This window comes from Nyctereutes procyonoides, unplaced genomic scaffold, assembly GCF_905146905.1.
Source record: "Nyctereutes procyonoides isolate TBG_1078 unplaced genomic scaffold, NYPRO_anot_genome, whole genome shotgun sequence".
Lineage (NCBI taxonomy): Eukaryota > Metazoa > Chordata > Mammalia > Carnivora > Canidae > Nyctereutes > Nyctereutes procyonoides.
The window spans coordinates 473,751-497,852 of record NW_026575123.1 but is presented as its reverse complement, the minus strand read 5'-3'; the positions used below and the strand labels follow the sequence as shown (position 1 = coordinate 497,852).

At 36.8% G+C, this 24,102-nt stretch overlaps 1 protein-coding gene across 2 annotated transcripts in view; it reads left to right on the top strand.

The window, feature by feature from the left end:
• The first annotated feature begins 327 nt into the window (after window positions 1-327).
• Window positions 328-24,102, top strand: part of LOC129517139 (alpha-2-macroglobulin-like) — a 42,329-nt gene continuing 18,554 nt past the window's right edge. The window contains exons 1-19 of one of the 2 annotated variants that reach the window (XM_055336788.1): window positions 328-492; window positions 3,266-3,449; window positions 4,201-4,360; window positions 4,521-4,573; window positions 6,909-6,929; window positions 7,208-7,376; window positions 8,008-8,092; window positions 9,682-9,802; window positions 10,552-10,666; window positions 10,825-10,934; window positions 12,939-13,100; window positions 14,543-14,770; window positions 15,019-15,082; window positions 16,927-17,069; window positions 17,689-17,838; window positions 20,377-20,544; window positions 20,987-21,095; window positions 22,646-22,763; window positions 23,438-23,666. In XM_055336788.1, coding sequence (XP_055192763.1) covers window positions 407-492; window positions 3,266-3,449; window positions 4,201-4,360; window positions 4,521-4,573; window positions 6,909-6,929; window positions 7,208-7,376; window positions 8,008-8,092; window positions 9,682-9,802; window positions 10,552-10,666; window positions 10,825-10,934; window positions 12,939-13,100; window positions 14,543-14,770; window positions 15,019-15,082; window positions 16,927-17,069; window positions 17,689-17,838; window positions 20,377-20,544; window positions 20,987-21,095; window positions 22,646-22,763; window positions 23,438-23,666 — 2,475 coding nt within the window. In that variant the 5' untranslated portion in view covers window positions 328-406. Of the gene's footprint in view, window positions 493-3,265; window positions 3,450-4,200; window positions 4,361-4,520; window positions 4,574-6,908; window positions 6,930-7,207; window positions 7,377-8,007; window positions 8,093-9,681; window positions 9,803-10,551; window positions 10,667-10,824; window positions 10,935-12,938; window positions 13,101-14,542; window positions 14,771-15,018; window positions 15,083-16,926; window positions 17,070-17,688; window positions 17,839-20,376; window positions 20,545-20,986; window positions 21,096-22,642; window positions 22,764-23,437; window positions 23,667-24,102 lie in introns of both variants that reach the window. The other variant, XM_055336787.1, reaches the window with a different exon arrangement.

Genomic DNA, 24,102 nt, shown 5'->3' with positions numbered 1-24,102 from the left:
CGTGAGGAAAGCCATAAAAGGAGCTACGGGGAAGTGGAACGAGGGAGTGAGAGAAGGGGTTGAAAAGCCGGGGGTAAAAAAAAGAAAAGAAAAGCCGATTAGCTGCTTTACAGTAAAACCCAGAGAAAGTGAGCACTGATGGAAATGTGGATTTTATCCCTCCAGGAATTCTAGTCAGCCCACCCGGAAATAACCTTGGCTGTAATTAGGCCCCTGAGAGCAATGACCCTTTCACAGAAGTTCAGAGACCTCTGCTTTGTTTAGACACCAAGTGTGGGTGGAACTTCCTGTTTGCACCAGGAGCTGCATAAAGCCTAGTTGCCCTGGGGAATGTTCGGGATCAAACCAGTTGCAGGGAGCCGGGTACAATACAGTCTGGTCTCCTCAGGGCCCTTCTCCCTGCAGCATGAGGAAAAACAAACTCCTTCATCCCAATTTTATTCTCCTTCTTCTGGTCTTCCTGCCTGCAGATGCCTCAGTGTCTGGAAAACCGTGAGTTTCACAGAGAACCTAAAGAATCCTTTCCTTTAAAGAGAATCCTTTCTGATTCTCATTTAGATGATTCATTTGTCTTTCTCACAAAACTGTCACCTTCTTAGCTTTAAGATCTCTTCCAGTTATCAGAGTTCATAAATTTGGTTTGTTCATTCTTTCCTTATTCTTAACTAGTTTTCTCCAACTCTTTCAATCTCTCACTTTCTAAATTTTCTAGGGATTACAAAGACTTTCTATGGGGCATTTGCAATTGATACTTTTAAAGAATCAATTTTTAGATCCTCACATTCAGATTGATTTTCTCAAGACCATGCTGTTTATCCTTTCTTACTTCTCTTTTTAATTGCCCATCTCACAGTTTATGAGACAAACCTCTCCCTCAGTGCTCAATATTACCATGGAGCATTGTCCTGGAGTATAAAAATCTGTAGGGCAGAAATATTTGAAATACTGTTAAAGGAACAATTTGAAATATTGATATTGATGTTGAGAAAGCAAAGGATTCTAACAGTGAGGAAGAAAATTCATTTGCAGATTATGTGGTAATGAATTATTTGTTTAACAAAGTTGAAACACCGGCTGATAGGTGATTAGAAGCAATTCTTTTTTTTTTTTTTTATAAATTAATTTTTATTGGTGTTCAATTTACCAACATACAGAATAACACCCAGTGCTCATCCTGTCAAGTGTCCCCCTCCGTGCCCGTCACCCATTCACCCCCACCCCCCGCCCTCCTCCCCTTCCACCACCCCTAGTTCATTTCCCAGAGTTAGAAGTCTTTATGTTCTGTGTCCCTTTCTGATATCTCCCACACATTTCTTCTCCCTTCCCTTATATTCCCCTTCACTATTATTCATATTCCCCAAATGAGTGAGAACATACACTGTTTGTCCTTCTCCGATTGACTTACTTCACTCAGCATAATACCCTCCAGTTCCAATCTTGATAATAGGTACTGGGTGATTTTTGGTACCTAATGCAGGAGTTGCAAGAACTGATGACAATGATATAATTGTTTTATCTGTATTTTATTTACCTTTAAACAATGTCTCATGGCACTCATGTCCATACAAACTAAAAATAGCAACAGAATTAATGTTAAGCCTCATTCAGTTCCTGCAGTTAAAAAATATCCATCTAAGGGAGAAGAAATGTGTGGGAAATATCAGAAAGGGAGACAGAACATAAAGACTCCTAACTCTGGGAAACGAACTAGGGGTGGTGGAAGGGGAGGAGGGCAGGGGGTGGGTCTGAATGGATGACGCGCACTGAGGGGGGCACTTGACGGGATGAGCACTGGGTGTTATTCTGTATGTTGGTAAATTGAACACCAATAAAAAATAAATTTATTATAAAAAATATATATATCCATCCATGGAGACACAAAACAGTTCATTGTTCTTATTCAAGATGTGTTTCAAAAATATTTTTATTTTATATCTAAAATTAAAAATAGCTGAAACATAATTTGTAATATGTTTATTTTGTTTTGATCAGTTGCATACTAGTAAGACTTGAAAATAATTCAATCCAGAAGAAAATGTTTAACATGTACAGCTTTATGAGTTAAAGTTAAATTAAGCACCCATACATAATATTATATATGTATGAGTTCGTGTACATATATACATATATATAGCCCACATATATAGTTAATAAAGAAGCAAGAGTTATCCATAAAAATATTTGGAAGCATAAAAATCTTAAGATAAACTTCTAAGTAGTAAGTGGCATGATAATTCAAGTTTAAGGAGGGAAAAAAAAGGAAAGATGTTAAATTTCTGATCATCACAAAAAGAATCTTTTGATGTATTTTTTAAGTAGATCATACTGAGTAACTTATCACTATATTTTAGAACCCATTGAAAACTATAGAAGACTAACGTAAGTTTTAACTTAAAATGTCATCCAAAATAATATCTTTTGGTACTATGTGTGATAAAAATATAGATGTTTACTTGGAAACATGTAAGGAATACATAGTGTCTAAAAATTATTTTAGGAATTCTGTAAGCAAAAATGTTTGAAAACTACATAGTCAATAAAATCATATATGAGGGTATTGGCAAAGTTTCTGTTCTGCTCATGAGTTACCAAGACCCCAAATTCCATCACTAGAAGGCCATTTTTGGGTGGATCCATTGTCTAGCTATGAGTTGAAAGGCAAATATTTAAAATGCAAACAGTCAGGGTTAGATAATATGAATATTTCATTAGTTACTTACCACAACTGAGACTTTAAACTAATGACTCACTTTCCTCAGATTCCCTCTGTAAAGTGGAAGCAAGTATGTGCCGTACCATTTTCACAGGGTTGTTGAATATATATACTTTTGTTACCCAACGAAAGTACTATTTATTGATGGATTTTTGTAGTGTCTCTCCCGAGGCTTTGCTTGCTTTTTACTGCAATCCTAGTGTAGAATTGATTTACCGCATGAAGAAATATAATTCACATATTTTCATTTGAATTTAGATGATCACATATTGTGTTCCTTCAAGTTCCTTCAAGGTATCCTAGCAGATTTTAATCCATTTAAAACTCACTTCAAGCAAAATGTTCACTGCCATGGCAATGATGATGGAACGAGAAATCATTCTCATGCATGCCATTCAACAGCAGTAATCAATGTCATATTTATCAATCAATATGTCTTATCAGTTGGTATAGAACTAATGAGAGTAATAATCATTGTGATGGAAAATAGTGCTGGTGATAACAATACCTCTCCTCCTTCACACTCCTCTAATTGGATTCCCCCATTCCCAGGCAGTACATGGTCCTGGTCCCCTCCCTGCTCCACTCTGAAGTCCCTGAGAAGGGCTGCCTCATTCTGAGCTACCTGAATGAGACGGTGACTGTAAGTGCTACCTTGGAGTCCATCAGGGAGAATAAGAGCCTCTTCACTGACCTGGTGGGGGAAAAGGACCTATTCAACTGTATCTCCTTCACTGTGAGTATGCCTGTTTGACTTCACATACTTGATTCTATTGGCTAGGGTCATAGGCATCTAGAATTCAGTCAAGATACAGCTTTGAGAGCCTGGCAAAAACTCCAAGAAGAAATCTGCAGGAGATAAATATGTATAGGCATATTAAAGATCAACTTAATGATCAAAGAAAATTTCTATTAGCCACGGGGGTAAAAAGCAGTATGTACTAGACAAAAGGAAAATGTGACTTCTTAAAATTAAAATGGAGAAAATGTTAATTAGGCAAATTAAACCAACCCACCACATAAGCGCACAGTGGTGGTCTGACAAGAACACATCAGCCCATATTAAAGAGGGAAAATTGTAAAATTACCATAAGCAAATATCCAATAATCTCTTCAGCATTGCCCGTATGTAAAATGCTTACAGCCTATGGCCAATAAAATATGGTTGCCTTATTTCCCATATGCTTCTACCATGCCCTGTTAGCACATAGCATCAACTTGGTAAAGTTCATTATATAACTGAATCAAGACTATTAGCTGATCTACAAGGAGATGTGAATCTCACTTATGACCTCTTTTCCTCCATCTTCTGTTCTGTCTTCCCATTTGTAAAATGACAGAAGTAATTCCTGTCCATGCCAGCTTCCCCTGATGAAAATGAAGGGGGTGCAGTGAAGGGGCCAGATCTCCAGGGAAGAGAGGAACAGGGAGTGAAGGAAGAAACTTGCAAGACTGATTGGGTTCTGGGGGTCTATCCTATATTTCAGGTGCCAAGATCTCCATCCAATGAGGAGATCATGTTCCTCACTATCCAAGTGAAAGGACCAACACAAGAATTCAAGAGACGGACCACAGTGGTGGTTAAACACCAAGAGAGTCTGGTCTTTGTCCAGACAGACAAACCCATCTACAAACCAGACCAGACAGGTACAAAAAGGCCCTACAGTCAGAACAACTCCAAAAAGGAAAGGCCTTCCAGCCCTGCATTTTCCCAAAGGCTCTGTAGTTCTGGTTCTTTAAGTTTGATTTACAGGCTACTGATCCTGATTTAAAGTTCTAGGACTCACAGAAAATGTTTCTGTTTCAGTGAAGTTTCGTGTTGTCTCATTGGATGAAAATTTTCACCCCCAGAATGAGTTGGTGAGTCTCTAAATATCTATATAGAATCACTGTTATCTGTGTAAACAGTCTGAGAGTGTATTTTTGGTGCTGGGGGAGGACCAGAGAGAGGAAGAATCTGGTATCACTAGCAGTGATTTCTGGCATTACAATACTGCAAGATCCTCATTTAAACCAGAATCCCACAGGATGCCTGGGTGGCTCAGCGGTTGAGCCTCTTTGGAGGCTCAGGGAGTGATCCTGGTCCGGGGATAGAGTACCACATCAGGCTCCTCACATCTATCTCCCTGCTTCTCTCTGTGTGTTCCTCATAAATAAATAAATAAATAAATAAATAAATAAATAAATAAATAAATAAATAAATAAAGATTTAAAAATAAAATAAAACAAAATAAACCAGAATCCCAGGTTAAGAAAGTAGCTAATTCTTTCCATCTTAGTACTGGTAATCAGTCAGTTGTCACACAATTAAACTTACTCTTTATAAGGTTTTCAATTAAGCAAATTAGAAAAGTAGGTTAAACTAGGCAAATTAAAAACACATACTACATCATCAAATAACTTAAATTCAAATAACTTCTCAAAGATTTAGAATTTTTCTAAATTCAAATAACTTCTCAAAGATTTAGAATTTTTCTAAACACACCTACCAAAACCTCTTCTATAAAGGAAGAATGTAATCAGTGTTTGTTCTTTGAGACTAACACCTGATATTTATAAGGAACAACTTTTTCAACTTTAATGCAAACATCAAATCAGAAAGTCCTCATTTTTCTCTCCAAATCTACTGCTCCACCACATCTTATTTCAGACGCAATTCTTTTCTTCTAATTCCTAAAACAAAAGCCTATCATGGGGCACGTGGGTGGCTCAGTTGGTTAACTGACCTGCTCTTGATTTCAGCTCAGGTCATGATCTCAGGGTCCTGGGATGGAACCTGGTGTCAGGCTCTGTGCTTCAGTTCAGCAGGAGTCTGGTTGAGATTCTCTCTCCCTCTCCCTCTGCTCCTTCTCCCACTCTTGCTCTCTAAAATAAATAAATCTTTAAAAAAAAGATTATTGTATAATCCATTTTCTCTCTTTCTCCCATACCTACATCCACTTTATCAGAAAATCATGTTAATTTGAAATATATCCAGACTATTTCTATTTATTACAACCTAATTGCCAATCTCATCCTGGCCAATATCACCTCTAAACAAGACTGTTGCAGTAGCCTTGAAGCTGGTCTTCTAGTTTCTACTTTCATTCTTCTATCTAAAATAAACACTTCATCCATCACTGTAGCAGCCTTACCATTTTTTCTTCTCAGCATCTAACTACCTGATATAAATCAGGTGTGTGTGTGTGTGTGTGTGTGTATTTATCATATATTGTCACCTTTGAGATATATATCATTGATATATTGATATACATATGTAAAATGAATGCTGAATCAATGAATCATTGATATATATCTCAAATGAATGCTGAATATGAAATGAATATCAACTTATGAATATGTGTTTGTATTTACATATAATTTACATATTATAAATATGTGAATATTAAGTATATAAAATATTTATCTCCCAAATATATATATATATACGTGTGTGTTTCTTTTTTTTAAGATTTTATTTATTTATTCATGACAGACACAGAGAGAGAGAGAGGCAGTGGGGGTGAGGGGGAGCAGAGGCACAGGCAGAGGGAGAAGCAGGCCCCACACAGGGAACCGGATGGAGGACTGATCCTGGGACTCCAGGATCATGCTCTGGGCCGAAGGCAGGTGCTAAACCACTGAACCACATAGGGATCCCCTGCATGTGTGTTTCTTATATATCCAACCCTACTAGAATAAGATATATTGTTCTTTTGTGCCTTTCTGTACTCCCAGCACCTAGAATGATGTATGGCACTTGGTGAGCACTTAATAAATATTACTTTTTTAAAAATGACTAAATATTGATATTAGAGGAGCTATTCCTCCTCTTTATTCTTAGGAGTGAGAATTCTGTGACACATCTCAATATTTGTATCTGAGTGTGGTTCTTATAGTTAGTGTTCATTTTTTAATCTGTAAAGTTTCATAAGAAAGGAGTATTTCTCACTGGAATTTAAGTAATATTAGTAAATTCCATTCCTAATTAGTGGCTGTGCGCATGGATATTTGTTGCTGATAGCCTAATAGATTCTTAATATTATTTATTAATTGCTTAAAATAGAATAATTAAAATTTTTGTAAAATTTAACCTGGATTTCCTTTCTACTTTACTACAGAGAGTTATTCTGCATAAAGCTGTGTTGCTTATAAATCAGAATTGAGAATAGTTGAGAATAATTCTACATTCCTTTATTTCTCTTTTGTCTTTCAGATTCCACTAGTATATATTCAGGTAAGCAACATGAAACATTCCATAATCAGAATTAAAGTAATAAATGTAGAGAAAGTGTTGATATTTGAGAGGTTTTTACAATATACCAGAAACTTGACATTAAGGCTGAAACCTTCGAGCTCATATAGTGCTAGATGGTTCTGACTCATCTGCCCTCCCCTCCCCTCACCACCACCCCATTGGTTCTCTTTGTGGATAACATGGGAGTTTCTGTAGATGTATTTTATTGTCTCTAATGCTCTAGGCTCTGTTGTAAGTTCCAATTACTGTATCCATAGGACCCGAAAGGAAATCGCATCACACAATGGCAGAAACTCAGATTAGAGAATGGTCTCAAGCAATTGAGCTTTCCCCTCTCATCTGAGCCCTTTCAGGGCTCCTATAAGGTGGTGGTGCAGAAGGAATCAGGTGAAAGGACAGAGCACCCCTTCACCGTGGAAGAATTTGGTATGGATTATGAAAAGTCATGGAGCATTTTTCTTCATATCTAAACTTCTGGGCCCAGAATTTGAGCTTATTTAGAGTCTTTCCATTTCCTATGTGTGAGGTTGGGCTTTGAGTAGAGTCATTTATATCTCACTCCAATGAGATTATCAATGATCTGTGAAGAGAACTTCATATACCTTGGTTATTTTTTGTAATAATTTTTAATCTCAAAGAAATGTAAAACATCTTTGTTTTAGAGAAGTCTTCCATAATTCATTAAGGCTTCAGTGATCTGTCAGAGTCCTTCAATCAGAATATCCATTTGAGGGGTGCCTAGGTGGCTCAGTGGTTAAGCACCAGCCTTTGGCTCGGGTCATGATGGGGTGTGTGGATTCCTGCTCATTGGGGAGTCTGCTTATCCCTTTCCCTCTCCCTCTGCTCCTCCCACTGCTTGTGCACTCCCTCTCTCTCTCTCTAATAATTAAATAAAATATTTTTAAAAAGAATATCCATTTGATAGTAAAATGGTTGTATTGGAGAGTATAGCTACCTTTTCAGAACCCTAAAATATTTTTAGGGAATTGTTACTGAAAATACTAATTCCCCAAAAGTTGAAAAATAATCACTAACTTCCTTTATCATCAATGAACAGTGCTTCCCAAGTTTGAAGTGAAAGTAACAATGCCAAGGATAATCACTATCTTGGAAGAAGAAGTGAATGTTTCAGTGTGTGGCCTGTAAGTTACATATTTTTTAATCTTTTGAAAAATTATTTAAAGGAGACTCACCATTTGTGATATTTTGACTCATTTCTTTAGGAACAGTGGGAGCACAAATACTTAAAGAACATGGGATCATCCCATCTCTGGAACCTTCCTCACCTGTTGCTTCTCTATTTTTCCCTCTTATTTTGTTTCTTGTCCTTATCAACATTATTATAACTATCATGGGACAAGCAACTGTTCCTAGGGAAGCTGTCTACTAGGATTGATTCTGAAAGTGACAAAGCTACACACACACACACACACACACACACACACACAGAGGCAAATAGGACAGTGTTAAAGGGTATAATCACTTTCCCCTCCCCAGGTTGTAAAGGAAATTCTTGTCATCAACAGATCATTTACCAGACCTTGCATACATAGTGGGAAAACAGCTTAGATTCAGAATTTGTAAAGATAGGCATAGTACCAAAATCTCAGCTGACTCATTGGTCTACCTAAGGCTTGTCACATACCTCTCAACACTGCCATTTTTTTAAAAGCATTTATTTATTTATTTGAGAAAAAGAGAGAGCATGAATAGGGGAGGGGCAGAGGGAGATCCAGAAGCAGACTCTCCACTGAGCAGGGAGTCCAAAACGGAGCTTGATTCTAGAACCCTGAGATCACGACCTGAGCCTAAGGCAGATGCTTAACCAACTGAGCCACCCAGGCGCCTTGTCAGCACTGTCGTTTTTACTGAGGACACTGGACCTTTGGTCCAGTTTGGTCCTTTTCAACTTAAAAATTCATGTTTCCAAAATCTTATGCTCCCATCCCAGTAGTCCAGTGGTAGCACTAGCAGATAGAGCACACAGAGTGAAGAATCCAGCCCTGCCTAAGGGCCACACATGTTAGGCATCCATGATTTAGCTGAGTCCCTGCTCCAGCACTGTCTCAGAGTAATTGCCACCGAGTTCCTGATCCCACATAACTGATGAGCCAATACCCTTGCAAATAAAGATACAAAGGATATTTTTAGGTAGAGAAAGAAACAAATACCCTTGAAAACACATCAACCATCAATGATAGATAGATAGATAGATAGATAGATAGATAGATAGATAGATATACACATATATGGGTGTGTATAATCATAACCCCATTTTTGTAAAAAGTAGACAAGTTAAAAGTCATATAAATAGAGCTACACATTGGAAGAGGCTAATAGAAGGAAACATCATTGTATTAATAGTTTGTATTCCTAGATAGAATTGAGGGCATTTTCTCTCTCATTTTCATTTTGTTGGTGCTGGGTTTTCTTTTTCTTTTAAGAATAGATGTAGCTTTGGTAATAAATCTATCTTTTTAAAGATGAAATTAAAAATAAAAATTATAGGAAAAAAGATATGATCAAAGAAGACTATAGTCAATTTCAGCATGTGGCACTGGAGATTTTTTTAAAAAGGTCATAACTTAGCCCACTTGCTTCGACACTGTGAGAGCCCTGCACAGATTAGAGAGAAATACAGAATAAACATGCTAAAGGGGAAATAGAAATAGGTAGAAAATGGGGATGTTCAATGTCTGCTGTGATTCATTTGGCAATGTTTTTATGGCAGATACACATATGGGAAGCCCGTCCCAGGACATATAACTATGAGAGTGTGCAGAAAGTACAGTAACCCTTCTAACTGCTATAGTGGAGAGTCACAGGCTGTCTGTGAGAAATTCAGTCATCAGGTAGGTAGAAGACTGTTTCTTCTACGGTCTAACAATGGAGACATTGTTGATAAGCAGTGAACTACAACCTGGTACTAACTCAGGAAGAGAGCAAGCTAGAAGAGAGCAATCTAGAAGGCATATTGTACTAATTTTTTTATATAGTGACTTAGCACAATGGGAATTATTTATTTCTCGTAATTGTCCACTGTGGGTGTCCTTGGTTCATCAAGCCCCCAGAATAATGGAAGTTGAGCAATCTCTAATACTTGGCATCCAAAGCTGCCTTGGGCATCTACTTGTATGAAGGAAGAAGAAAAAGCATTACACCTGTTAATCACTTTGGCTGGGAAGGGCATAGGTTTTGCCTTCTTTCCATGAGTGAGAATTTGTCATATAGCACCCCCCTCCCCAGGTGTCAAGGAGGTAGGAAACACAGTCTCCAGATGGGCAGCCCTTCCCAGCAGCAGGTGTATGCTATGGAAGGGGAGTCCGACTTTGGTGAAAAGTTAGTTCCCTGCTACAGCAGGATTACCCACAAACTGTTAAGACATTTTTATCTCATTAACTCTAGGGAATATCAGATATTAAGAAGTACATCTGATAAACCAGATACAATTGTGAAATACAGTCATAATTCCTAGAGAATATTTAGTGTTCTTATCATAGAAAATCCCTAGGTTATATTGTGCCCCCAAAATCCCACCAGATTAAAAGACCATTGATCTGTCCAGTATTATGTTTTTGTATTTTATTTTATCCCCTCCTAGCTAAACAGCCAGGGCTGCTTCTCTCAGCAAATAAAAACCAAGATCTTCCAGATGAAAAGACAAGGATATGAAATGAAACTTGAAGTGGAGGCCAAGATCCAAGAAGAAGGAACAGGTTTGTGTACCTCGTGGGTATGGAAGAAAAAACAATGTACATCGATTTATTTCCTTTCCTGAACTATGAACTGAAAGGGAAATAGTAGTATAGGAAGTTCAGGGATATCATCCTTCCAAAAAAAAAAAAAACTCATATTTTCTTTTTCTTTTTTCCAGAGGTAGAATTAACTGGAAAAGGATCCGCTGAAATTACAAGAACCATAACCAAACTCTCATTCGTGAAAGTGGACCCATATTTTAGACAAGGGATCCCCTTCTTTGGGCAGGTGGAGTATTTTCTAAATCACAAATCAAATTGTGTATTATCACCTAATAAACACATCATATTATGCTAAAACCAGACCTGGTTTATTATCTATTGATTAATATAACCAAAAGCATAAAACCACATAAAAATAAACCTGTCCCTCTGTAAATTTATAAATGAAATCTACAAAATCATTCTAAAGCACCATCAAAATTAGAAGTATTTTTTTTCACCTTCGAAACAGCATTGTTGTGATATCACTCAATCTTTCTTGGATTACTAGTAGTCTCAGATTTTTATTTTTTCTCACACAAATCTCAAAATTCATAGTGGCCACTTGTGTTAGCCTTCTAACACTAACTTTGTATGGAAATGAGTGGGTAGGTAGCTTTAATTTTTATTTTGAACTATAAAAGAATCTACTGGACCTAATGATCCTTTCATTGTTATTATATTTACATTATTTTCTCTGTAATAACCAGAATATATTTTTAAAAAACAGTACACATAAGGGTAAAATACTGCTATTTAAGACTTCCAGATTTTAAAAATATAAATTCTCTCATGTATCTACAAAATATCTTGTATTGTTATTTTTTCTATTATAAGCAGATGTGTAAATGGATCTCTCTGACTCCAGAAGTCTGAGATGGCAATTGTATGTCTGTCAATGTATCATTACTGTGCATCATATTCTTAATGGAAATGTTATGAGGTATTAGGGGTGGAAACTGAGAAACAGGGAGGGACTAGACCCCACTAAGGAAGGGTGGAGTATATTTTAGAATGTTTTGATTATGTTATGACAGAAAACTATTTAAGAAACTTTAGTCACTTCCTAAAATGAATAGTCCCTTTATTTTTAATTTCTCAGAGTATATTGATATTTCAATATTCAGTATTTCTCAGACTACTTTTTTTGATATTTCATTCCTGCTAAATAATTACACTATGAGTTGTAACTCTCATCAAAAAAGAATCAGAATTTTGTACCTGTCTTTATCATTGTATATGCAGCCAATATTTCATTGGCAAACTCAGATTTTATTAATCAATTACAAATACTGATCCAAGTCTTCCAGCTGTGTTTCTTTCTACCAAAAGTAGCCTCTACTGAAAAAGAACCATCATCTTTGCAATATAATTCAGACTACTCACCTACTGAGTGCAATATTAGCAGTAATTTGACCTTAGGCCCTTATGTAATACTGTATGATTCTCCTCAATTTTGCATTTTTCACATGGGAAGTGCCCAATAATATCTGCCTACCTTCCAAAAGTTTGAAAATCTACATTGAGAAGCAGATATATAAAAAGAACAACTAGAAAAGTACACAGGGCAATGCATTAGCAATTGCTAACTTGTGCACTTATTATACTTTAGAATACTAATCCATAGAAAGTTAAGGGTTGGCCAAAAAATAAGTGTTTGGGGCTCAATTAAATTTGGCTCAGGGGTTAAAAATTTTCATTACATCTGATGTTTGTGCTCTGGACTCTCCAAGAGTTCTATATAGTACATGGCATTGCCAAAATATCCACAGAATACATTTTTTAGGTCACTCTTTTATCATTAGCTCCAAGATTCTCCATTCCTTCACACTTCTTTATCTTATATTATTTTTTTGGAGGAAAGGGGCCGAGGGAGAGGGAGAGAGAGAATCCTAAGCAGGCTCCACACTAGGTGTGGAATCAGATATGGTGCTGGATCTCACAATCCCAAGATCATGACCTAAGCCAAAATCAAGAGTCCGACACTTAACCAACTGAGCCACCCAGGTGCCCCCACAATGCTTTATTTTTCATCTTAGGGCTGATTACTAACAAATAAATATATATCATTTATGCATTTATTTAACATCTATCTCTTTTCTGTGATAGCAGGAACTTTGTTCGCTGCTGCCACCTCAAAGCCCAGAACTATGTCCAACATATAGGACATAATAAGTATTTGACATAAAATGAATGTTTGGTAACTACTGGGTATTAACTATATAACTGATCCACAGATTTTAATCTTCAGGTGCAACTCATGGATGGGAAAGGTGTCCCCATGCCAAATGAACTCATCTTCATCACAGCAAATGAAGCTAACTATAATTCCAATGCTACCACTGATGAGCATGGCCTGGTTCAGTTCTCTATCAATACCACCAACATTATGGATACCTCTCTCACTGTCAGGGTAAGTTTGACAAGAAGTTACCAACAACATGAAGTAGACTTGGAAATAAGGTTGCAACCTAAAAGCGATGAAATTTCCAAGTAGTATTTAGTCCTATGGAAATGGAAAATAAGTAAATAAATATAATATCATTTAATTTTCAGGGTGGTGGAATTAAATGTGTTTAATTTTTTTTAACAGTTGATGTGTTATTTTGAAATAAAAGTAAATTAAAATTTATGAAAAAAGAATACATATTACAGCACTTAGTAAGCCCCCTTTAGCTTGAATATTATTATTGTAAAAGTCCAGTTTAACATCCCTAGCATTTAGTTTCAAGTATATATCCTCTATACATTGTTGTTCTTACTTTATTTTGGTCCTGCTATTCTAATTTTCTCCAGATTTTTGTTATATCCACATAACTTGCTTGGTATAGCATAGAGTTCTCTATTCATCAGTGGAGATGAAGATACACATCTAGAGATATACAGATACACAATATGCATTACATAATAACAATGATAAATGAGATAAATGATATATTTTATTGATTACACTTTAAATAGATGGCATGAAAGCCCAAACCTCCTAGTAATTAAAAATTGAGCTTTCTAAAAAAAAAATAAATAAAAAAAAATTGAGCTTTCTTTCATTTATTCGATCAAGAAATGTCTTGAGTGTTTTCTATGTGCTAGGCAATGTCTTCATCTTGAGAATAAAAATATTATTTTCAAATAATATGTATCATTTACCAATTATCACTAGAACATATATTAAAATATAAATTAAGTGTTTTGCTGACACAAGGATTCATTCATTCCACTTGGCAGGTGAGGATGAGGGTAAGGAAGCCGGAAAGAATAAGGAAAAACTTCCACATGGAGAAAAGTTAAACTACAACTCAAATAGAGCCTTTGAACCTTAAGAGTCAGGAACCACAAAAAGCATTAAAAATAATCAACCTAAGACATCCCAGGACAGATCGATTTTACCAAATTCACCAACTCAACTTTTGAACCAAAGCTGTTGGCAGCAAGTGTTCTCTGACCTCTACGGTAGCAATATCACATTTATTCATAATACCTATTTGGAACCCATCATAAATAGGCTTCTGAAATGTAGTTCTTCAGTTTCTGGAGAGTATTTAGTCTCCTCAGTTAGGTTTTATAGCTCCAGTGTCTCTGTCTGCATAAGTAAAGTGACTCAAAAAATGTTGAACAAATTAAACAGAGCAAAATATGCCTCTGTGTATGCTCTTCAGAAATTTACATACCAACCCAAGGAGCCTCTGCAGTGTTAAGGTCTGCAATACAGATAAACACTCTCTCGCTTGTTACTGTGGAGCAAAAGCGTTCTAGGTACTAGTTAAGGTAGGACAGTGAACTAATGCAGCTTTGTGAGAACATTGATTCTCTATGACATGTGATCTAAAAAATAATATCATTTTTTAAATTCTTTAGGTCAGACACAAGGATTCTCGTTCCTGTTATGGTTACCAGTGGCTGTCGATAGAACACGAAGAAGCTGATCACACTGCTAATCTTGTATTCTCCCTAAGCAAGAGTTTTGTCCACCTAGAGCCCATGCCTCGTGAACTGCCCTGTGGCCAAACTCAGACAATCCAAGCACATTATATTCTGAATGGACAGGTCCTGCAGGAGCTGAAGGAGCTCGTGTTCTATTATCTGGTGAGAAGGAAGGCCACTCCATTGACTTATCCGTAGACAAAAGCCCTCTGTGGGGCAAGGAATTATGAAGTTCTTTAGACTTAACTACTTTGAATTACCCATGTTCCTCCTGAAAGTTTGACTTCTCTTAGGGCTAATTATTGCCAGCCGGAACTCAGTAAAACAAGCATAACACGTGAAGGGCAAGACATGGGGTATGAGATTTCTGTCAGGCAAGTCATATTCCTTTTCCTTTCCTTTTTCGGCAGATAATGGCAAAGGGAAGCATTGTCCGGACTGGGACACATGTGCTGCCTGTGGAACAGGGAGAAAGTGAGTATTTCCACAATTCCACATTTCTGCCCCGACTCCAACATATTCAGCCTTATGTTGCAGAAATACCAGAAATAGTTTCAAATAAAGAGAGATGATTTCCATCTGACTCCAATAAATGAGAAGTTGAAAGGGGAAAGAATTGGTCTTTGTTTGTTTGGGTTTTTTGCCCTTTATCAAATATTTATTTTCTTTTCCTTCAGTGTCTTCTGTTTAGATTACTTAAAATGTTGATGCTGTTGTTTTAGAATCTATGCTTATTCCAAATTTTCAAAATTTTCAAGCCATAAATATTCATGGAGCTTCTTCACACAATGGCATTTTAGGATTGTTTTAGTAATCGCTTCTTGGCCTTTTGGCTAAAATCAAGTGTAGAATTATTTTAGGAAACGGAGAAGGTAAAATTTTGGAATGCTTCCTATATACTAGGTCTTTTGCTGAGTCATTTATATCTTTACATAATATTTCCTTTTTGAAGATCATTCTGATTGATGAAAAGTTAAATTGGGTACTTCCACCATTGAATTGGATGCTCACTATGAACAAATATGGAACAATATAAACCTTTGAAGTTTTCTGCTCTTCTAAGAAAGTTTTTTTTAAAGATTTTATTTATTCATGAGAGACACAGAGAGAGAGGCAGAGACACAAGCAGAGGGAGAAGCAGGCTCCATGCAGGGAGCCTGATGTGGGACTCGATCCCGGGTCTCCAGGATCATGCCCTGAGCCAAAGGCAGATGCTCAACCACTGAGCCACCCAGATACCCCCCTCTAAGGAAGTTTCAAAGACTGCTTACAAGAAAACTATCAGTGAGCTAGTCTTTTAATAGTCTTCATAGCAATGAAAAGGCACCACCATAGATTTACTTACAGAAGCTTAATGCAACTTATAAAACACCTATGTGGGCATCAAAAAACAACTATCAATGGAGCACAGTACTCCTCTTAAAAAAATACAAAATTTGGTTCATAGAAAGTTAAATAAAATATAAGGATAAATACAATGTGTTACTGGGGGATCCCTGGGTGGCTTAGTGGTTTAGCGCTTGCCCTCAGCCCAAGGCATGATCCTGGAGTCCTGGGATCAAGTCCCACATCGGGCTTCTGCGTGGAGCCTGCTTCTCCCTCTGCCTGTGTCTCTGCCTCTCTTTCTCTCTGTGTCCCTCATGAATAAATAAATAAATAAATAAATAAATAAATAAATAAATAAATAAATAAATAAATAAATAATCTTAAAAAAAAATACAATGTGTTAAACTCTTACTATTACATCACATACCTTCAGGTTCTATTTCCCTTCTCTAGTGTGAAATCTAGATCAAATAGTAGCCAAGTGGATGTCTCCATACCCTCAGATAGCATCAGAACTTTATATAGATGAGCTAAAGTTGAAAATTGGTGTGAAACCATTATATGATTTGTAAGAGAAGAAAGCCCTTCAATAAAGTTTTTTCTAAAGCTAGAATTCTGGGGGCACTTGGGTGGCTCAATGGTTGAGCATCTGCTTTTGGTTCAGGTTGTGATCCTGGGGTCCTGGAATCAAGTCCCACATCAGGCTCCCTGCAGGGAGCCTGCTTCGCCCTCCACCTCTCTCTCTGTGCCCCTCATGAATAAATAAAATCCTTTTTAAAAATAAAGCCAGAATTCTTAGAGGTGTAGAATTCTTAGAGGTAAACATTTATTTATTACATCTATATTTTCTTATACCTGTTATACCAATTAGTAGAAACAGTCATTAAGCAGACCAGGCTCCTAAAAGTGGGTCTGTGCAACAGGGAAATTTCATGTCAGTCCTGGGGAGTTGTCTAACCCATAATCACTTCCTCATTCTCTCTGTGCTCCAGTGAAAGGCCATTTTTCCATGTCAGTCCCCGTGGAGTCAGACATTGCTCCTGTTGCTCGATTACTCATCTATGCCATTTTACCTGATGGGGAAGTAGTTGGGGATTCTGCAAAATATAAGGTTGAAAACTGTCTAGCCAACAAGGTAGGTTTTTTTATCATAAAAATTTCAACATTTAAAACTAAAAGTTGCTATTATTATCAATTATTTTCTGTATGTGAACATTGGGGCCAGAAGGGTTAAATGAATTTTCCAGAAATTTTCAGCAAGGTAATGGCAGAGTCCCACTAAGAAGCCATATCATTTGACTCCTAGTTCAAAATTCCCATACATTGACTCTTACTATATGATACAATCCAGAGTACCTTGCTCCCCCACTATGAAATGTTGGAAAACCTGTAAGCAAGTTTTTAAGACTACTAAAGAGCCCAAAGAAAAATGCAAGAGCATCTAGAACCATTTACATTCCACCTGTACTTGATAAACACCTTCCCATGTGCCAAAGGTAAAAAAAAAAAAGGGGGGCATCTCAAATTTAATAACTTATAAGAATAATTAGATATCATTATAATGGTTCAACTACTTCTTGAGAATCAGAGTGAAGTGTAGGGGACAAAAAGCCTCAAGGCTCACATAGCGCCAACAACCACCAAGTCAAACAAAGTGAATGTGCATTGAATGTGAGGAACACTCAGGAAATGCTTGTGAATGCACAGTTAAATCAGGACTTTTGTTTTTTCCACCACCCTCCCCAATTCCACAGGTGGACTTGAGCTTCCGGCCAACACAAAGTCTCCCAGCCTCACAAGCCCACCTGCAAATTTCAGCATCTCCTCAGTCCCTGTGCGCGCTCCGAGCTGTGGACCAAAGTGTGCTGCTTGCTAAGCCAGAAGCTGAGCTGTCCGCTGCCTCGGTGAGTTCCCCGCAGCTCCCCTGAGTTAGGAGAGGCTGTACAAAGAGCTCAGAACGAGGAGAAATGCTTACCTGAGTGAGATAGGATCTATTAAAACTATCTTTCTCTAGGTTAGAGTTTTGATCTCCTTCATGGGCACTTTTTTGATGAGAAATATATTACATTTGAATACAAGATTTATATGTATTTACATAATTTATATGCCTATACACATATATATGTATATGTGTGTTTATATATGAATATCAATCAATCATGCACCATTCAAAGCCCCTGAAATCCTTGAGCTCTAGGAAACTAATAATAGGTATTTTCAAACTAGTTGCAATATTTGAAAAAGCCTAACAAAAGTGGTGCACTTACCTTCACTAAAACGGATATGAGGGATCCCTGGGTGGCGCAGCGGTTTGGCGCCTGCCTTTGGCCCAGGGTGCGATCCTGGAGACGCGGGATCGAATCCCACATCGGGCTCCCAGTGCATGGAGCCTGCTTCTCCCTCTGCCTGTGTCTCTGCCTCTCTCTGTGTGTGTGTGTGTGACTATCATAAATAAATAAAAATTAAAAAAAAAAGATTAAAAAAAACGGATATGAAATATCAAATTTCTGTTTTTATAAGAATTATATCAAACACCGTATGTCCCAAGATGAACACAATTTCTGAAGGAAGATATACATTGTCTGATGAATAAAAATTTGGAAAAATGAATTACGATATGATAAATTATATTGATGAGTGAAATCTTTTAAAAGGTTGGGTGAGTAGAAGAAATAGCACAAGCATATGCTCAAGTGGAATGAGGAGAAACAACAACACATGCTAATAACAGTTTGCATGTATCTTCAAATTTTCAATATGCAGCCAACTGAAATAACCTCTTACAGGATTTTTTTTTCAGTCTCAAAATTTTACAAAGGGAAATTTATATTTTACTCCCTAAAAAAGGAAGTTATAAGAAAATACTTTTAACTTTTTGGTCCTTCCAAATGGAATTTAATTGAAAATATTAGAATTCTTCTCAAGAGGGACACCTGGGTGGCTCAGTGGTTGAGCGTCTGCCTTTGGTTCAGGATATGATCCCAGGATCCTGGGATCTAGTCCCACATCAGACTCCCCACAGAGGGCCTACTTCCCCCTCTGCCTATGTCTCTGCCTCTCTCTCTGTATCTCTCATGAATAAACAAATAAAATCTTTTTAAAAAAAAAAGAATTCTTCTAAAAGAAATATTAAATACAATTCAACAGTAGGAACAAAAGGGATACATGGAAAAATAACATTTTATGTTCATACAACATAATTTGGTAGTTCTCAGGGAGGCTCTAAATTATAAGGATAGATGAGATAGACTGTCTTATTCATTTGTCAATAAAAAAGCAGAAGCTTTCAGGTAATTAGTAGTAGGCCTGGGGTAGGAGACTAGCCCAATCCACCCAAGTCTTGAGAGTATTTTACTAATGAAAAACTTTGCTCTCAGTAACATAAGTCATCCATTCAACACATTTTTAGTGCCTGCTGTGCTCTAGGTGTGCCCACTGTTTGTTGAACTGCTGGGGAACTAGCAGTGAACTACTCAAAAAAGCCATGCTCTCATGGAACTTATATTTCCATAGATGAGATAAACAATAATACATAATATGCTTTGGAGAAAAAAACATACAGGGGAGATAGAGAATAGTAAGAAGGAACTACTTTTGAGAAAAAGCATTTAATTTCATTATACTACTTACTTGGCCAAGGAGTTTTGAATTTCTCTGAATATAATTTCTCTGTGCTCTATCAGCATTTTTACATCTGTCTTACTCTTCCCCTTCAAATTAATTTGAAAGCATCATTTTGCTCTATTTTATGTACTGGGTGAAGCTCTGGAGCATTTTGTTCGCATGAATAATACCTAAGAAAATACTGTCCTGTCCTGTCCTATATAGAGGATATATACTTATTGATGTGCCAATTTAGAACAAGTATTCAATAACTCTGGTACACACTGGTCAGCTGCTAACTACAAGGAGAGACAAAACTATCATTGTATTCTATCATCCAAAAGTTTTATACCATGTCTTAACTATAGCAGACATCAACTTATCTCAAGAGAGTTTTAGTTTTAGTCTAGTGTTTGCCTCTGAACTGTGTAACAAACTATCGTGATGCTTGGGTACAAAGATGGGAATGTTTTAATTGTCTTTTCCCTCTAAAATCGTTCAAAAGAAACAGGTTCAAAATCATCTCTATAGGAGCGCCTGGGTGGCTCACTGGTTGAGCATCTACCTTGGCTCAGGTCATGATCCCAGGGTCCTGGGATCGAGTCCCATATGAGGCTCCCTGCAGGGAGCCTTCTTCTCCTTCTGCCTATGTCTCCACCTCTCTCTGTGTGTCTCTCATGAATGAATAAGAGAAATCTTAAAAAAAAATCATCTCTATAAATTACTGAAGCAATAATGGTGCTCAAAGACTGGTTGTGATTATTTTTTTCTTTTCTCTTTGCCCTTAAGAAGAATAAGCCACAAATAAATTTGTCTTTTTGTCATTTGCATTTGTACAGGTTTATAACCTGCTACCAGTGAAGGATCTCAGCGGTTTCCCTGGGAGCTTAAATAAACAGGAGGAAGATGATAGAGACTGTGTCCATCACAATAATATCTATATAGATGGAATCAAGTATTTCCCTGTATCAAATACAAATGAAAAAGATATGTATAGCTTCCTAAAGGTAAATTCCTTATATTAGAGATGATCCATTCTAAAGATTTACAATTATTATATATAAAAAAGTATTTATTTTAATGCCTTCATGCCATAATTGAGAGTAATGGGACATAGAGAGGTCAAGTGACTTCAAGGTCACTAATAGTAGCAGATCTACTAATAGCAACACAGCCAGGGCTAGAACTTTTTGGACTATTAAGGTTTTTTTTTTTCCTGAAATTCATTGCCTTGTGTCATTTATAAATATCACATATATAAAATATTACTGTTAAAAGAGTTTAACATCAGAATAAAATTACCTCTGCAAGTATACCAATATCACTTCTACAGATATGAAGATTAAAAGTTCCACATTAAGCTAACTGGATTGTGAAATTCAATGAAGTCTGTGCTTATATAGATTTTATAATAATTATTTACTGATTAGGTAATAATTTCCTTTGCAGGATATGGGCTTAAAGGTATTCACCAACACAAAGATTCATAAACCCAAAGTATGTGAACAGCCTGAACACAAGGTAGTGCACTCATCTCGAAGACTATTTGCTTCTCCAGGTAAAAAACTAATAAAAGTTAATATACTGAATCAAATAAAAGAACTTTTTAAAAGATAAAATGTGATAAAATTAACAAAAACAGCCCTGTGATTCAGGTATAGTAAGGTTCTTTCTCAAGATCATAAAACAATACAAACCCCAAAACTCTGTGTCAAGCCCCCATATAAGCAATGCTGAAAAGAATAAAAGGCCAGCTATGGAAAATTTTCTGAGAAGTATAGTAATGTTGTGTGTCAACTGTATTTCCCATTTTAAAAAGGAGGGTGGTGCCTGGGTTTAGTCTGTCAGGCGTTTGCCTTTGGCACAGGTCATGACCCTGGGGTCCTGGGATCGAACCCTGAGTCAGGCCCCCTGATCAGCAGGGAGTCTGCTTCTCCCTCTCCCTCTCCCTTTGATCCTCTCCCTGCTCATGCTCTCTCTCTCTCTCTCTCTCTCTCTCAAATAAATAAAAATCTTTTTTAAAAAAGAGAGAGATGCAGTATAAAAGAAAGGATTAATTCTGATTGAGCAACCAGGAAAGTCATTCATAAAGAATCTGCCTCTGGTAAATGGAGATGTGTGACTATGTAAGATTGAGAAGGAAAGATCATGTCCAGGCAGAGGATCAATATAAACCAAAATAGAAATGTTCACAAGTTGGGACTACATTCTCACCAGTTAGGTAAGGAAACTCTAACATCCCCAAATTATCAGCCAATATTCATGTCAAAGTCACATCCATTTGTCAGTGAAATGGCTGATTTACTGGTGAATCAGATTGTAACCAAACATTATTTCTAGTCTGATATTGTCAAATCATGGTGGAATATAGATTGAGTACAAACTAAAATTTGTCAAATATCAGGAAAACATTCAATGAAAATTAACTGATGATGTGGAATTTAAATATTATTATATATTTTTATTATGTATAAATTAAAGTCTATCACCTTTAGAGTAGAATTTATAGAAAACTTGTGTATATACAAGTATATATATATATATATGCACAAATTTTTTTCAGACAGCCGGCTATTGAATATTTACTGGCATGCCATTAACAGAAGGTAAATAGGCAAGAGAACCTGACTGACCTTTTGGCACATTGTGGAAATAAAGAATTTTTTTATCCTTGATCCTTCACTCCTATTAACTTTCTGAGACCCATTGTCATCATGTCCGAATACGGTGTTTCTTTGATCTCACAGAGGAACACAGCAAATGGACACTGACTCCTGCCCTCCTCCCAACCCACGTCCTATCTCTCTTCTCTTGAGATAACCACAGAGGATTCCTTTTCTACTCCCCAGGCAATCCCAACTCTTCCTGCCTCTAGGTGTCTGCTCTCTGCTTGTGATTCTCTTCCCACAACTCACTTAGAACTTAATCGAAGAATACAGAATTCACCTAAAATATCACCTCCTCAAAGAAGCTTTGCCTGAACTCCGAAGCATCCTCTCCGGGTTCCTGTCTATTCCATTACCCTGTCTATATATTTTGTAAAATCTATTACAATCTCTTTATCTTTATATTCATTATTTCTGTCTCCTCTCTTACCCGCCACAGTAGTATCTGAATTGCAAAGATCCCATGAGCTTACAGACATGGTCCATGTTTCCGAGCCTCTCACCGAAACTGTGCGAAAGTACTTCCCTGAGACGTGGATCTGGGATTTGGTGGTGGTAGAGTAAGCAACTTTCTTTATATGTAAAAGGCAACAATATAGACTTCTCACCATTTTCCATTTTTAGCTAATTTTTCAATATCCAAGTATTTCTTTTAGATATATTGCTGTTTTCAGGAGGGGTTTAATATAAACACTTCTGCTATGAGAGTCTCACTATTCTATTTATATCAGAGCTAAGAAATTTTGTATACATTTAATCCTAAGACTTCCAGAAAATGGGAATAAAGACTACATATGACCAGTCACTACACAGACTAACACCTATAAGAGATCCTTCCCTGGCCAACAATTTTGAGTTAAATACAGAATCAGTCAGGCCAACTACACACTGTAGTAGTAGAATTAAAGCTTAAAAGTCTGCTCTCATTGGAAAAGTATTTCAAAGAGCAAAATTTAAGAGTAATCTCAGATTACATATTTAGTTCATAATGATATTGTCTACAATAGATAATGCTATAGTTATATGTCAAAACAGGATTTCGATACTAACTAGAATTGGAAGGAAAGGACTCCTTATATTTTCCAACTTTAAGCCTTGATTATACTCTCCTTCATTGCTATTTCTACTAAGTGCATTTAAGTCATGACAATAGAATTATTTATAGGGATTCTCTTCCTGGAAAGGATTTATTTAACTATTTATGTTCTATTCTTCACATCTCTATCCTCCCCAGCTCATCAGGGGTGGCTGAAGTGGAAGTGACAGTACCTGATACCATCACGGAGTGGAAGGCAGGGGCGCTCTGTCTGTCCAACGACACTGGACTTGGTCTCTCTCTTCCCACCTCCCTCCAAGCCTTCCAGCCCTTCTTTGTGGAGCTCACAATGCCCTACTCTGTGATCCGTGGAGAAGCCTTCAACCTCAAGGCCACGGTCCTCAACTACCTTTCCAAATGCATCCGGGTAAATACCTCTCTGTCGTACATTGAACACAAAGTGTAACAGCCAAGTAAATTTAAAATGGCATTTTTTGAAATACAAGTGTAAGATGTGCTCACCCGAGGAGTAATACTCTCAAAGATATTCATATGGTATAGAAGCTATGGTTGATAATATTTCCATATACTTGCAACTTAAAACAAACTTCTCACCCTTACCCCAACCCCATAAGGTTAGGAAGCTTACGCGATGAAGATTTCTGACACAGTGATAAAAAATCAGCGTGCTTCATTCTCATGTCTTAGATCCCCCAAGCTTTTGAAAAACTTCTACACTTCACATATTTAACTTTCATATATCATATAGCATTAATTATAGTAAGCCTTACTTTAAAAGTTATGTGTAAGTATTTGATCTCCACCGAAACTATAACCATTTGTAAATCTTATATACTCTCCTA